This window comes from Oryza sativa, chromosome 11 (genome assembly GCF_034140825.1).
Source record: "Oryza sativa Japonica Group chromosome 11, ASM3414082v1".
NCBI lineage: Eukaryota > Viridiplantae > Streptophyta > Magnoliopsida > Poales > Poaceae > Oryza > Oryza sativa.
In genome coordinates this window covers 20,341,444-20,358,382 of record NC_089045.1, presented here as the reverse complement: position 1 = coordinate 20,358,382, position 16,939 = coordinate 20,341,444, and the positions used below count along the sequence as shown (strand labels likewise).

Here is a 16,939-nt window from a genome sequence, read left to right as displayed (position 1 = left end):
CTTACGACTAGTAGAAGGCTAGAAGCTGAAAATGAAAAGAAAAAGGAAAGAAAAAGGAATCCCGAAAGCCTCGCCAACTCCTCCCCCCCACTCTCCGATGCCGCCGTCCCCTTCGCCGGCGCCGCCACCGCCGGCGGCAATGCCGCCGCCGCGGGAGCACGTGGAGAGGATCCGGCGCGAGCGGTTCTTCATCGGGCGCGGGGAGAGGAACCCGCTGGCGGAGGACATGCACCAGGCCGTCAACTACCTCAGCCAGGAAATCTACTCCAAGGACGTCCACTTCCTCATGGAGCTCATCCAAGTAAAATTACTGCTGGATTACTTCTTTGGTTTATTGCTCTCTCCATTTCATCATCTGCTACTGAAATGTGCAGCGAAATCCATGCCGGGCAACTACACGTTGGATTAGGGTTTTTTTTTTTCGATTGGGAACTAGTGGTATATTAGATGAGTTCGTTTAGATGATGTATGGTAGATTAGTTGAGTAGATATGCAGTTTTTTTTTTGTTTCGTCTTGGTTTTGGGCATTGGAATTTCACGATAAATGGTTCAGTTAAATACCTAAAATAAATGATACATGGAAAATTAAATTCCTCAGTTATTGTTGGATTTTTTTATTTCTTGTCTTTCTTCTTGCATATATACCCCTTTGGGCCTCTCATCCCCTCCTTTATTTGCAACTATCCTTTGATTATATTGACGGACCATTTTTTTCCCTATGTGATTATCAAGTCATGTTTGTTGACTATGGTCAAGTTCTGCGCATAATTGGTGTTAACAGTAAAAGTTATTTGCTTTTCCTTCCCATAAAAAGTACTCCCTCTATTCCAATTTGATCTACATATTTATATTTCATAGGTGCACCAAGACCAAGAAAAACTAATAACTCTCTCATACTATATTTACTCTAGCAACAAACTCAATGCATGCACTATCCCCACTATTTCCTAGCCAATAGCAAATCAAGATATTGCATATGGGTTATAAATACTTGTGTGCATGGATGCATGCATCAATGTCCATTTACTCCAATGCACAAATAACGAATAGACTTAATGAATGAACACAAATATGTAGATCATTTAGGAATAACCTCAAAAAAAACTATATGTAGATCAATTTGGAATGGAGGGAGTACTAACTACACTGAAATCACATCTTCTTGTCCTTTTTACCACATTAATAAGCCAAGAAATGCTTATGACTGTTGTGAGTTTTACTATTTGTTATTAAACTTGCCAAGTTGACACATGCCGCACTTATGTTTGTGTCATCTCTTATAGTTACATTGTTTGCTTGGCTGATAGAATGCAGAGGACAATGATTATCCCTCTGGGGTAGCACCTTCTTTGGAGTTTCTGATAACGTCAAAGGATATTACTGGTTTGGGTGCACCATCCACTTTACTCATCTTCAACAACGAGAAGGGATTCTCTCCGTCAAACGTAGAGTCCATTTGCCGTGTGGGTAAATCAACAAAAAAGGGTAATAGGCACCAAGGTTACATTGGAGAAAAAGGTAAATTTAGACTTCACTATATTGTTTTATGGTAACTGCTAGTAAAATGATAAATGATTGATTTGTTCTGACAAAAAAATATAATAGAGATAATGTCTTTACTCCAGTCCAGACAATACATGATGAAGTTGAAGTCAGTTTTTTTCCCTTCACCGGAAAAGAGTACTAAGGACTTTTGAGTATTTGTCAGTGAAGGAACTGAAGCTTCTTTTTTGCATATTTGCCACTAATTTGCATTTTGTTGAAATGAGACTAGCACTGACAGCCTGAGGCTTTCAGGTTTTCACCAGGAAGTCTAACAATCTAAAATGCACCTGGTTCACTATTGTGAGATCATCATGTGTGCCAATTTGCTTAGGGTAGTTATCGCAAAATACAATCTAAACTCGGATCTGATTTATCACATATTGGCAGTTTACTCTTACACAAAGGACTTTTTATCACATATCATTTGCTTACAACATTCTTTAATTCTCTGTAACCTACATAGTAATCTTGTAAATGTTTGGTTAGGTGTAAGCCATTATTCTTACAATCTTGCTTTTGCAGTTGTCAGTACATCATCTGCAAACTGTTCACCTTATTCTGCAGTAAAACTCTTGGTTATGTTTGATGATCAGTGGAACATGTTTTATGCCAGCATATATCCTCATACTTTCTAGATTTCTAGATTATGCATTATCCGTACACTAATACTTTCTTTTCTGTGGATTCAGGTATTGGTTTCAAGAGTGTCTTCCTGATTTCACGCCAACCACATATTTTCAGCAATGGATACAGAATCAAGTTCAATGAGGATCCTTCGTCAGAATGCAATATTGGGTACATTGTCCCAGAATGGGTTGAATCAAAGCCAAGCCTTTCAGATATCCAAGAACTACATGGGTCTTCTAAGCCACTTCCGACAACTACTATCATTTTACCTCTGAAGAGCGAAAAGGTTGATGTAGTGAAAAAGCAGCTATCGAGCATACATCCTGAAATCCTACTGTTTCTCACAAAGATAAGGCGGCTTTCTGTCCGAGAAGATAATTCTGATCCAAAATGCAGCACAATAAATGAGATATCCATGGAGAGTGAAAAAAATTATCAAGTGCGGAAGAACATACATGCTGAGTCGTACACGCTCCATTTGTCGGCTCAAGAGAATAAGGAACAAGAAGAGTGTGGCTACTACATGTGGAGACAAAAGTTCCCAGTCAAACCGGAGAATAGAGTGGATATGCGTGCTGACATAGATGAGTATGTGATCACACTAGCCTTCCCACATGGTCAGCGTCTGTCCCGGGGGAAACAGTCATCACCAGGTGTCTATGCTTTTCTTCCTACCGAGATTTTAACGAACTTCCCTTTTATCATTCAGGCAGACTTCCTCCTTGCATCCTCAAGAGAGACAATACTTTTTGATAGCATGTGGAACAAGGGGATTCTTGAGTGTGTCCCAAGCGCTTTCCTGAATGCGTTTGTAGCGCTTGTGAAGTCAAGTGCTGATGCACCAGCAATGTCATTGCCTTCCATGTTCAACTTCCTGCCAGTACATCCTTCACACGTTCCTTTTCTTGAGCCAGTTAGGTCTGCCATCAAAGACAAGGTTCGTACTGAGAATATTATGCCATGTGAGTCTTATACTCTGCAGAAGATGTTCTGCAAACCAGGTGAAGTTGGGCGTATCAAGCCAGGCTTCTGGACTATCCTCAAGAAAGCACAAGAATGTGGAGTGGATTTGAAGAATCTATCAGCCCATGGAACCTACATTCTTAGCTGTCATTTTGATAAGAGTACATACGACAGTGTGCTTGCATTTCTGGATGTAAAAAATGTGAGTGCAAAATGGTACGCGAAATGCATTGAAGGGTCCAATCTTGTCTATGAGCTACCTGAAGAACTTTATATAGAATTTCTATATTTTTTGGCAACAAATTGGGATAGTTTTTCGAGTACAAGTATGAAATCTATTCCCTTACTGAAGTATGTTGACCGTTATGGTGCTCCCACATTCTGGAGCATATATAAAGCTAGTCAATCCAGTGGCAGACTTTGCATCTCATCTCACAAGAAGTACATACAATGGCTAATCAGCTGGAACCAGGAGTTTCCCTCTTGCAATCAGTTCTTTATGCCTCTCAGTACACAGACAGCCCTATATGATTTCTCTAAGAACACATTTGTGACAAACTGGTTACGTTGGCATGTGAACGTGCAGGTTGTTTCTGTCCATGGCTATGGACTCAATATTATTGCTAAATTGCTGGACCATGATCGCAGATCGATAGTCGCATTTGCCCACTTTTTATACCATTCATTTAAGATGGGCCACATAGAGGGCTACTTTGTGACACAGCTGTGCCATGCCATGCCAATCATTAACATCTACGGGAAGGTGGTGAAGACGAAAACAAATATTGTTGTTCCTGCCAAGGGCAGCAAATGGGTCAGGTTAATGGGCACCAACCCATGGAAGGATGAGAAATACACTGTATTGGCAGCAGACTACATGTCATCAGGTTCTTTTGCCAGGAAATCCACACCTGATGGCCGGCTCTTCAAATTCTTGACAAAGCACCTGCAGGTCTCAGATGTACCATCTATAGACCCTCCAGATGCAAGCTTCCCTACAGTCTCATCACAATTAACCGTTGATAATGCGTTATTACTCTTGGAATGGCTACGGAATCTGAAGTCCCGTGGAGTAGAACTCCCAGCAAAATTTATGGATTGTATCAGAAGGGGAAGTTGGCTGGTGACATCTGTTGGTGACAGACCACCAAGCGAATCATTTATGTCCAGTGCAGAGTGGACAGGTCTTTTGCAAATTGGATCTTCCTTTGTTGACATACCAATCATTGATCAACAATTCTACCAAAACAAGCTGAATGTGTATAAGGAAGAGCTCAAAACAATTGGGGTGAGGTTTGAATTTCAGGAGGCGTCCGTGTACATTGGCAGTCACCTGATGTCCATTGCTGAAAGCAATATGCTAACCAGAGACAATGTGTACTCACTGCTTCAGCTAATTCGGTTTCTGCAAGAGAATAATCTATCTACTAGTGCTCTTGTCGATAGCGTGAATAGTGGACAATGGATGAAGAGTACTCTTGGCTACAGATCTCCAGCTAATTGCATTATCTATGACTCTGACTGGGCAGTGGCATCACGTATCAGTATCCTACCATTTCTTGATGTGCAATTCTACGGAGACAGCATCCTTGACTATAAACCAGAGCTTGAGTTGCTTGGTGTTCTTGTTGGGTTTAAAGATAACTATACAACTGTGATCGATAACTTCGAGTTCAGTTCCAATGCTATTTCTTCAGAGGCAACTGTACTAATCCTGAAGTGTGTCCGTTACGTGAGCCCATGTGATGATTTCATAACAAAACTCAAGGATATAAAATGGATAAAGACTAATGTGGGATTCTGTGTTCCAAGTGAATCATTTCTCATTGATCCTGAATGGGAGTGCCTTCTGAAGGTGTTTGGTGAAGTAGCATTAATTGATCTTGGGTTCTATGGGAGTGTCATCAGTTCATACAAAGAAGAGCTGAAGAAGACCGGGTTGATTGCAGGACATCTGGAGGCTTCAAATGCTCTAGCTCTTCTTTTCAAGCAGATGGTGTCAAAATCATCACTCACTAAGGCAAATGTCCTTGCACTGCTTGCATCCTACCGACAGCTGAAGTCACACCAACCGTCTCCCATGAAGCTTTTCAACTGCTTGCGTGACGAGAAGTGGCTGCATACATCACAGGGATTCAGGCGCCCATCAGATGCTATTCTCTTTGATGAATCATGGTGGTTGTTATCTCCGATTGCAAGCCTACCATTCATAAATGATGAGGACACTGGCTATGGTTTAGGATTGGAGATATATGATTACAAAGATGAGCTCAAAGATTTAGGTGTCACTGTGGAAGTGAAAGATGGTGCTAACTTTGTCATAGTGAATCTTAAGATTCCCAATGATCAGTCAGCCGTGCCTGCATATACTGTATTGTCATTGCTTGAATGCATACAGAATTGGATAGCCTGTCAAGTTTCACTTCCTAAGGATTTTCTGGACAAAATATGTAAGAAGTGGTTAAGGACTACGATGGGATACAAATCTCCGAATGAATGCCTCCTCTTTGATCACAAGCATTCTGCCATCTGCATGGAAGATGGCCCTTTCATCGATGAAGTGTTTTATGGTTCAGAGATTGCGTCATTCAAAGATGCCCTCGCAGCAATCGGAGTAGTCATCAATATTGAAAATGGATGTGATCTTGTTGCCCAGCATATGAAGTTCCACTCGTGTAGTGACACAATATCCCGTATCTACATGTACCTGATGGATTGCAACTGGAAACCTGTAAACAACAGTAGCAATTGGGTTTGGGTACCAAGTGGAATCCAAAGTGGAGAATGGGTGAGCCCTGCAAATTGTGTTCTTCATGACAGGGACAATCTTTTCAGCTCACAGCTACATGTTTTGGACAAATATTACAACAAAAAGGTGCTCGGCTTCTTTGCACTTGTTCTTGGTGTGAGGTTTAATCCAAATGCTGAAGACCATTGTAAACTTTGGAGTAAATGGGAGGCATTGGTTACTGAGCTGACGATGGCTGATTGCTCAGCATTCTGGGGGTTCGTCTTGGAGAACTGGACCAAAGCCACAGAAAATCTTCTCTCTGCATGTGTCATAAAGGTTCCTGTTTTCAATGAAAGCAAGATCATCCTGTCCAAGAAGGAGGATGTCTTTATTCCTGATGATCTACTAATAAAAGATTTGTTTGACAAGCTCCCTCAGGAGTCGATCTTCATTTGGTATCCTCCTGCAAGCCTACCTTACATGTCTCGAGCAAGGTTTAACTGCATCTACAATAGCATCGGCGTGCGGACAATCTCTGAATCTGTCGAATGGAATGAATCGTTCACCTTGGGTGACACCGGCTTGCAAGAAGTCAATGTTAGTACTGTGATCAAACATGGTTTGCTCCAGATAGTCACTGCCTTCCTTGCGAACCCTGTTCTTGACATTCCTGCCAAAGAGAGGCATAAAATGGTTTCCCATCTTCTGAGTGTGACAATCCTAGAGACAAATGAACCGATCACAGCAGGTTACAGTGTGAAGCTGTCCTCAGGGAGGCATGTGTCTGTGAAGGCCAGCCGAATGCTTCGGTGGGAGAGATAATTCCAAGCTATACATGCAGAGATGCGATCAAGAAACCAGCCACAGAGGAAAGATCGAGTTTGCGACATACTTCGCAGACGAGATATCGCAAGGCTTGCTGTTTGAGATGGAAGATCATATCCCTGAACTCACTGAGCTCGTGAAATTCGGCTACTTGTTGGACTTCCAGGACTCGGCGGTCGAGTTCTTGCTGAAGTCCAAGAATCTGCAGCTATTCCCTGAGGACGAAGAGTTTTTGGATTCTGCAATGTGGTCGTAGGATCATTCTGCAGAACGCTGAAGATTTCTCATCTTATGACTCCTCTTCAGTGATATCTAGTTTCTGCATTGTATATATCTTCCGTGGTAGGTTCACAGTGGCAACATGAGCTGCTAGTGTTCTTCAGAATTCGCTCTTCAGCCGGTGAGATTTTGTTTGATACATTGATATATATATTTCCTCCACTCTATTTATCTTCTGTGTTTTTTCACTTATGCTTTGTCTGCAATTAGATGCTTAACTTGTTTTCTCGTCTTTATTTGCTGTTGCTGTTGCCAGGACAAGTTCCAGTGCTGCATTTTGGAGGTTCTGGATGGAACAGTTCCTGTGGCTCCAGATATATCAGTAATAATTCAGTAGTGCATTTTGTTGCTCCCAATGTTAGCTTTTGCTTACTACTAGTAGCTTCTTAGACAAAAATGTGTGTTTCCAGTTACTTTGGAACTGTGTCAAGCGTGTGGTATGGTATCGTTCAATCTCACCATGACCTGATGATGCAGAGTTTCGTGATAGTCGTTTGGTATTGCAGTGGATTTCTATGATTATGCTTGGTAGAATTGCTTTTAGAAACTTCAGTGTTTACATAGCAGTTTCTTTTAATCTATTGTGTCTTAATGCAATGACGAATAAATCTTTAATATGTTCCAAGAAATACGTTTATTTAATCCAAGAGAAACAACAGTTAATTATTAACCAAATTTATTTGACATTAATTTGGTCTTTCAAACTACCTTTTGGAGATGGATAACAAAACAGATAAGTAGTCAAGTACTTTCACACTTATCATGCGCACGTATACCCGATCCTTGCCCCCCAAAAAGAAAAGAAAATCTAGTACATTCACTAATTTGTATGAACAGTTCAGTTTCATATAAGTATTTGTATTATATTTTTAACGAAAATGTTTATTTTTTTACCAATGCTTTTGAAATAAATCTAGTAGTCAGGGTTGTAAATACTTTTGACCATCCATAATTTTTTATATGCTTAGCTTCAAAATAAAAGAGTTGGTAGACGTATATTTGCTTTGAAAAATATTATAATAAGGAAAAAGTACGAATTATCCCTGTAAACTATTGAAGTCGACTGAATTACCCCCCTAAACTTAAATACCATATATTTTACACCCTCAATTAAATACCGGATGAATTACCCCTATAACACTGTTTTGAGCTGTTTTGATGGGGAGTTTGCACGTGTGACGTTAACATGTCAATCCAATCAGCAATAATAATAATAAATTCGTGGGGTCCACCTGTCATCTATTTCTTTCTCTCCCTCGATCTCTCCTCTCCCCTGTCTCTTTCCCAATCTCTTTAGCTTGGGGCAGCGTCAGCTGGATGGAGGAAGCGGGAGAAGCGGCGCTCAGGATAGGGGTGGTGGCTGGTGGCGGAGGCGGGGCCTGGGATGGGGGCGGCGGCTGGTGGAAGAGGCAACTAGAGGCGGGACTCAGGATGGGAGTTCATCGACTAGCGATGGAGATGTCTGGAGGCTCAGCTTGACCTCTCTTCAGCGGTTGGGAATGGCGGCGACGGCCAGTGGTGGAGGCGAGGCTTGGGATGAGAGCGGCGGCTGGGGCGAGGCTAGCAACGGGGGCGGTGGCTAGTGGCGGAGGCGAGGGAGGAGAGGTGCCAGATCCCGTCCCTGCTGCCTCTTTCGCCCGCCTCTTTCGCTGCCGCCACTACCGCTAGCCTCTTCCGCGCAGGGTGCTGCCATGTGGGGGAGAAGCTGTGCGAGGGGTGGCTTCGATTTCGCTGTGGAGGCGGTGAGCTCAACGGCAAGCTCCACAACCTGAGCACCGCCGCTACTACCGCCCCCTCCTTGTCGCGCCGAGCAACGTAAGAAGAGGAGAGAGAGGACGTCCACCACCGGCCGCGCAGGCGAGCTCCACCCACCTTCGCGTCGCCGCCGCCGCAGGGCGCTGGAGCAAGGTCGTCCCAGCAACGCCGCTGCCTCCAGCGCCCTCCTCGGTGCACACTTCTGCTAACCGCACTGCGCCCTCCCCGTGATGTCGCTGCCAGCCGGCCACCCGAGCTCTCTCCTGCTTTTGCTGTCGGCCGCTCAAGCGAGCGAGAGAGAGAGAGCAGGGGGATTAGGAGGGATTTCGTTGAGGGAGAGGGATGACAAGTGGGTCCAAGGAGTTTTTTTTATTTTCTTTGCTGGCTGGATTGCCACGTTGGCGCCATGTGTGCAAGCTCAAGTCAAAAACCGCTCAGAACAGTGCTCAGGGGGGTTATTTGCCCGGTTTGCATAGTTGGGGGTGAAGGATGTCTGGTTTTATTGTTCAGGGGGATAATTCGATCGATCGTGATAGTTCGGGGGTAATTCGTACTTACAATAATATCACAAACTTATTGAATTTTATAAATTTATTTAATATAGAATTTTAATATAAAATCAATGGTTGGAATTTTAAAATATTAATATACTTTTGTTGTAAACGTTAAATATCTGAAAGAATTTCTATTAGAAGCATTGAACAACTTTCCAATCTCTGACATAAACATTATGCCCCGAGGGCCGAGGCAGAGTGCTGCAGAGCTATCTAGTCATTATCAAATACTCCATCTATTTTATATTATAAAACTTTTTAGTAGAGCTGTCAACGAGCCGTGCTCGAGCGAGCTTACCCATATAAGCTCGAGCTCAGTACATATTCGAGCCAAAGCTCGAGTCGAGCCTACTTTTGCTTCGAGCTTATAGATGGGCTTGGTTCTAGCTCGCTCGAGTCTCGAGCCTGCTATCAAGCTTAGCGTCATTAGTTGCTTGGTCGGTCTGTTGAATTAGTGGCGCTCATACTGGCCATGGCGTGTGTTGACTTCTGAATGAAGGCCGAGTTTAGTTATAAAACTTTTTCTTCAAACTTCTAACTTTTCCATCACATTAAAATTTTTTAACACATGAACTTCCAACTTTTCCGTCACATCGTTCCAATTTCAACCAAACTTTTAATTTTGACGTGAACTAAACACACCCGAAGAGATGAGAGGAGGTGTGAGGCCTCCAGATGAGAGAGAACAAATGGAATGGTGGACATGCATGCGCTAGTACTCTTCCACTACTACTACTCTTTAGAGCAGGTACAATAGCAGGCTTACATATTTTAAGAAGATAAATGAGGAGAGAGGAGAGTAGCGGGCTATAGATTTGTAGCTAGCTGTAGCACGGATTCCAAGACGCAATGTGTGTATGACAGGTGGGACCAGGTATTAATAGTGTAGTATGTAACTATTGTATAAATGAGCTATTAGATTAGCTATGGATAAATTGGAGCCAGTAGTTGGCTATACTATTAAGGGCCCCTTTAATTCGCAGGATAGGAAAAACATAGGAATAGAAAAAACATAGGAACTGAAGTAGTAGGTTTCTCAAATCCTACAGGAATCAGCAAACACAGGAAAAACAATAGGAGTCCTTTGATAGTGCTATAGGAAAAACAAAGGAAAGTTAGGTCACATCTCTTGCTATTTTTCCTATGAAATGTGAAGCATAGGAATACAATCCTATGGAAAGTTTTCTTTTTTTCCTTTGAATCAAAGGGACATGTAGGAAAAAATACATAGGAATTTGAATCCTATAAAAATCCTTTGCCAATCCTATAAATCAAAGGGTCCTGAAACTTGCTCTTCCAGGAGGCACAATGTTAGCATTGATGGAGCTATAGGCTAGGAGCCTAGCTAGGAGGTAGAAACTCTGCAAGTGCTGCTCATTGGGAAGTGATGTTGCATGAAAAATTAATTCTATACCACTACTCACAGCCAAAGGAAAGTAATGTTAGCGGTTAGCAGAAGAAAAAAAAATGTAAAACACAGGCTCGTCGAATAGTTCGAGCTCGGATCGTGAAGCTCGCAAGCTCAGAGTGAAGCTCGAGCTTGATTCGAATAGTAGACGAGCCGAGCTCGAGTCGAGCCTTAAGCGAGCTGAGTTCGAGCTACTTGCGAGCCTCGAGCTTTTTTTTTTTGACAGTCCTACATTCTAGCATTGCCCACATTCATATATATGTCTAAATTCATTAACATATATAAGAATGTAGGCAATGCTAGAAAGTCTTATAATATGAAATAGAGGAAGTACTTTGCTTAGGCCCTGCTTAGTTCTCAAACAAAAACTTTTCATCATGTGACATCGAATGTTTCGACACATGCATGGAGTATTAAATATAGATAAAAAACCTAATTACACAGATTGTGTGTAAATTGTGAGACAAATCTTTTAAGCTAATTGCGCCATGATTTGACAATTTGGTGCTACCGTAAATATTTGCTAATGACGGATTAATTAGGCTTAATAAATTCGTCTCGCAGTTTATATGTGGAATATATCATTTATTTTGTTAGTAAACAAATCTTTAAATGTGTATCCGTATATCCAATGTGACATGTAAAAACTTGGCCCTGCCCTTAGCATGAGAAGCAAAATACAACAGCAGCACCCAACTTTCTTAGCAGTACTGATGGCAGCCTGATGACAGGGAGAGATATGTAGCGGAAGACCGACTGCTACCTTCCTCTTATAATATACTCGCTTCCACCCATAAAAAAAAATCCAATCGTGAGTTTAAACTTAGGATTTTATTAAGCGTGACTATTTTATTTTATTTTTTTATAAATTTTTTAAATAAGACGGACAGTCAAACGTTGGAAAAAAAATCTAAAAATAGAGTCTTTGTAGGATGGAGGAATAGATGATAGGGCAAGTTTTATTGATAGTGCAAAGTTTATAACTTTGACCACAACCCTATTCGAGCATAAATTTGACAAATCGACCCTGTTATAAAACTTATTTGAAAAATAAACCGTACCAAAAAATTATTGCAGAAATAGAACTTTTCTTAGCGCCAATCTTACTAGCGCTGAGTTATAACATCTCAGCACCATCAACATTGGCACTAAGGTCCCATCGGAGGTACTTCAAATTGGTTAAAAGGAGACGCGGGCCTATGCTAACAGTAACGTGGGCCTATGTTGTTCATTGATTTGACATATAGTATATGTTACGGTTATAGATAAGGCATATCTCCTATCCCACACCTTATGGAAAGTACGAATACGGTATAACTTCGTGTATATGGTACGTTTCCGTATGCGACAAGGGAATTTACAAGATATCATAGAAAATATCTTCACGGGCAAGTGATTGTCAGATCCCTACTCTTTTTGGTTTTCCTCTTTTTTAAATAACTACTTGCTCTCTAAGCTTCTAGTTATAAAAATGTCATCTTGTTCATTGATTTGACATATAGTATATGTTATGGTTACGGATAAGGCATACCCCCTATTCCACACCTTATGAAAAGTACGGATACGGCATATCTTCGTGTATACGGTACATTTCCGTATGCGATGAGGGAATTTATAAGATATCATGGAAAATATTCTCACGGGCAAGTGATTGTTAGAGCCCTACTCGGAAAGGATTGGATTTATTCTATATCGTACATGGTTTGTTGTTTCTGAGTCGTATTTGTTTATTCTATTTGTTTCAAGCGTGTAGTTGCCATTGGTTGGTGTCGTTCAAACTTACCCCAACCTAGACCTAATGCAGAATTTCGTTACTCATTTGGTATTGCATTGAATTTCTTTGATTTTAATTGATACTATTGCTTTTAATGTTTACATAAGCCATTTCTTTTAATCTATTGTGTGTTAATGCAAGTGTGAGAAACACCAGTTAGTACATCTAAAAGTAAGAGGCCCATAGTTTACCCAATGCCTGTCGGTGACATGGGATCAGGAGTATCATGACTAGAGGTTTGAGGCAGACACAATCGCCCACGTGGCCTGGCACCCTCGGGGGACGTCGGGCCCGAGGGTGATGTGTTCGCCCTCCTCTTAGTCCCCCTGAGGGGGTCGGACCGCACCCGCCTCGGCCCCGAGGCCGAGGCGCCCCGACCCCTCGTGGGTTTTTGCTCCGCGTGTATGGGTTGGGAGAGCACAGCGGGGCTCACCTAACCACATTTATTGCGGTTTGGCTGAGCGAGTCACGCCGTATGTAACGCAGCGCAGTGCACTCGTTTATCCGGTCCGTGACCAGTCACAGACCGGTCAGATCGCGGGTTAGGTGGCGACAGGCGATCTGACGCACGCCTCGCCCCATCCCGTCAGGACGAGGGCTTCTAGGCGCTCGTTCCCAGCTGGAGCTAGCGTGTTACCTCCCAGAGATGGCACGTTAGTCCTGGTTAGATATATACCAGGCTTCACCCTAACCATTACAGGCAAGATGTTGTGTGAAGAAGGGCCAACATGCAGATTGTTAGACTGACACATGGTGGACAAGAATGACCGATTTGTGACCAGTCTGGCACTGGTCATGTCTTCGGCAGACAGCCATCCTCCCACGGCACACCTGCTTCCGGTGGAAGTGGAGGTAGGTATGGGCTGTCCCATCAGAAGGTCATTCGGACAGCAACCATACAAATCTCTGTCCGTTTATGAAGAAAAGAAAAGTCCAGTTTGGAAAGAGAGAGGAGAAGTCTCCACACAAAAGAGAGAGATGGGTGCATGTGGTATCCCCTTGAGATATAAAAGGAGGACCTTGCCCATTTAGAGGGGGGCTTTTTGGGAGATTCGGAACCCAGAAGAAGGGAGAGGCTGGCTCATACTTTGTAGCTCCTTCATACACAGATCCCCCAAAACACAGGAGTAGGGTATTACGCTTCTCAGCGGCCCGAACCTGTATACATCGCCCGTGTCTTATGCTCTTTCTACGGTCGCGAACTTTCCACATACAGAGAGAGCTTAGAATTTCACCCAGAGTCCCCGGCCGAACCGGCAAAGGGGGGCCTGCGCGGTCTCCCGGTGAGGAGCCCCACGCTCCGTCATCTGGCGCGCCAGGTAGGGGGCTCAGTGTGTGTTTTCTGAGCTCTCGTACTCTTCCGTGTGCGCCAAGCTTTTCCTGTTCAGCCTGATGGCCGGGCAAGCAAAGGCGCACGACCTCTCTCCGAGTGTGAGTGGCGACGACGGGGAGCCGAACCCACGCCGTCGAGCTCGTACTCCACCGCCCCCTCCATGCCAAAGTCCTAAGCGGGGGGAGGCGCTCGAGAGGGTCGAAAGATCCGCGACTTCACCGATCGCGGGCGATGGAGAAGAACGGCGAGATGGGGAGCGTCGCCTCCTCGTCTACGGCGACGGCAGCACGCCCCAGGGCGCGCTCCAAGCTGCGGGCGTGCTCTTACGTCACCCGCCTGTCGTCCCTGACCCGGAGTCTCCAGCCCAACGATGGCTGGACGACGTGGCCAAACTAGTCATGACGGCACGGCAGCACCTAGATGCTGGTGGGCGGACCTCCGCCACCAAGGCCTCTGGTGCTGCTACCACCGGCTCCGCGTCGTCAAGACGGAGGGCACGACGAGCGGCAGCCGCTGTTCGCCATTCGGCCGCCACTCCTTCGTCGACTCCTCCGACCCGGGAAGATCTGCGTGGGGGGCCGGTCGCCCGCGCCAGCATCGAGCGCCGGCGTAATGACCGAAGTGCTGCCCACGCAATGGAGGGCGCTTCCTCGTCCAGAGTGTCACCTCAACACGGACGCGGGAATCAGCCCTCCGTGTCCCCGGTTGGTGGTGTCGGCTGTAGAGCCTTTGTGGCGAGTCTTCGGAATGTCCGTTGGCCCCCAAGGTTCCGGCCCACCATCGCCGAAAAATATGATGGCAGCGTCAACCCCGCCGAGTTTCTCCAGGTCTACACGACCGGGATTGAGGCCGCCGGGGGTGACGACAGGGTCATGGCGAATTTCTTACCCATGGCCCTGAAGGGGTAGGCGCGGGGTTGGCTAATGAACTTGCCACCCGCGTCAGTCCACTCCTGGGAGGATTTGTGCCAACAGTTCACCATGAACTTTCAGGGCACATATTCGCGCCCAGGTGAAGAAGCGGACTTGCACGCAGTACAGCGAAGGGATGATGAGTCACTTCGCTCGTACATTCAGCGGTTCTGTCAAGTCCGCAACACCATACCATGCATCCCTGCACACGCGGTAATCTACGCGTTCAGGGGGGGCATGCGGCACAACCGCATGCTCGAAAAGATCGCCTCCAAGGAACCACAGACTACCGCGGAGCTTTTTCAGCTCGCGGACCGAGTGGTTCGCAAGGAGGAGGTCTGGACTTGGAACCCCTCCGGTTCCGGTGCGGCAGCTTCGGCCGCCCCCGGATCCGCCGCTCAGACAGGGCGGCGTGACAGGAGGAGGAAGAAGAGGTCAGTCCATTCCGACGACGAGGGTCATGTCCTCGCTGTCGAGGGCGCTTCGCGGGCCACCCAAAAGGGGAGGCCTGCGAGCGACAAAAAGAAAAAGGCCGGCGCTCCCAGCAGGGAGCGCCCAGCCGGCAAGTGGTGCCCCGTCCACAACACTTCCCTCCACGACCTCGTGGACTGTCGCGCAGTCAAAAGTTTGGCAGAGCGAACGAGGAAGTGGGAGGAGGAGAAGAGGCAGGAGCGCCGTGAGGGCAGGTCCCCGGCGGTTCCCTCCGGTAATCGGCGAAGTGAGGCCAAGCAGAAGGCCCCCGCCGAGGACATCGATGATGGCGATGATGATCTAGGCTTCCAAGAGCCTGGGGCCACCATTGCCACCGTCGATGGGGGAGCGTGTGCTCACGTTTCTCGCCGGAGCTTCAAGGCTATGAAGCGAGAGCTTCTGGCCGCGGCCCCTACTCATGAGGCGACGCGTCGGGCGCGGTGGTCGGAGGTTGCCCTCACCTTCGACCAGACCGACCACCCACCGTGCGTTGCCCGGGGAGGGCAGATTGCGATGGTGGTTTCCCCCACCATTTGCAACGTAAAGTTGGGGCGTGTCCTCATTGATGGGGGAGCAGCCCTCAACATCTTTTCCCCTGCGGACTTTGACGCCATCAAGGCCCCAGGGATGGTGCTCCGGCCGTCCCAGCCGATTATCGGTGTGACGCCGGGGCACACGGGGCCGTTAGGTCACATCGACCTACCGGTCACCTTCGGTGGATCCGCCAACTTCCGCACGGAGCGGGTGAACTTTGATGTGGCGGACCTCAGTCTGCCCTACAACGCGGTCCTGGGGAGGCCCGCGTTGGTGAAGTTCATGGCGGCGGTCCACTACGCCTACCTACAGATGAAGATGTCGGGCCCCGATGGCCCCATCTCTGTCCATGGCGACCTCAAAGTCGCGCTCGCTTGTCTGGAGCAGCGCGCGGACCACCTCGCCGCTGCGTCCAAACCCGAGGATAGCGACGAGAGGCTTGGCGCCTCCGCCCCCGCCACCTCGAGGCAGCGGATGATCACATGCGACGAGGTCCCGGTCAAGGAGGTTGCCCTGGGCGACGGCCCGTCCAAGACCACACGGATCGGTGGTCTTCTGGACGGCAAATAGGAAGACGCGCTCGTCTCCTTCCTACGGGCAAATGCTGACGTCTTCGCATGGAGACCGGCGGATATGCCCGGGGTCCCCAGGGAGGTGATTGAGCACCGTCTCGCCGTGCGGCCGGGCGCAAGGCCGGTCCGGCAGAAAGTGCGGCGGCAGGCCCCGGAACGTCAAGCCTTCATCCGCGAGGAGGTGGCGCGACTTCTGGAGACCGGATTCATCCGTGAGGTCATCCATCCGGAGTGGCTGGCGAACCCGGTGGTCGTTCCCAAGGCGAACGGCAAGCTTCGGATGTGCATCGGGTCTCAATGTATGGAACTACGCCCTATGAACCTACTGGCTGGTTTGATGTAAACATATGGACCCACTTGTCAGTTGCATAGAAAGAAGGGAAGGATGGGATCAACGGAGTAGCAAATGTATTTGTTCTGAAATAGAAACATTCATATTTAGATTCTTAAGCAGAGATTAGTCTTGAGACAAAATACTTTGGATTTAATTAATACTCCCTTTGATGTCGTTAACTTTTTAAAACATATTTGATTATTCGTCTTATTAAAAAAATTTAAGTAATTATTAATTTTTTTCTATCATTTAATTTATTGTTAAATATACTTTTATGTATCTTGTCCTATCACTTAGTTCATTGTTAAATAAACTTTTCTATA

General features: G+C 45.9%; 1 protein-coding gene across 1 annotated transcript; it reads left to right on the top strand.

The window, feature by feature from the left end:
- Positions 1 to 43: 43 nt before the first annotated feature.
- On the top strand, positions 44 to 7,547 carry LOC4350582 (uncharacterized). Its single transcript, XM_015760111.3, is given in 5 exon segments — positions 44 to 301; positions 1,308 to 1,518; positions 2,235 to 6,678; positions 6,680 to 7,091; positions 7,227 to 7,547. Coding segments are annotated over 4 exon segments (5,127 nt in total). The 5' UTR covers positions 44 to 97; the 3' UTR covers positions 6,948 to 7,091; positions 7,227 to 7,547.
- The last annotated feature ends 9,392 nt before the right edge of the window (positions 7,548 to 16,939 follow it).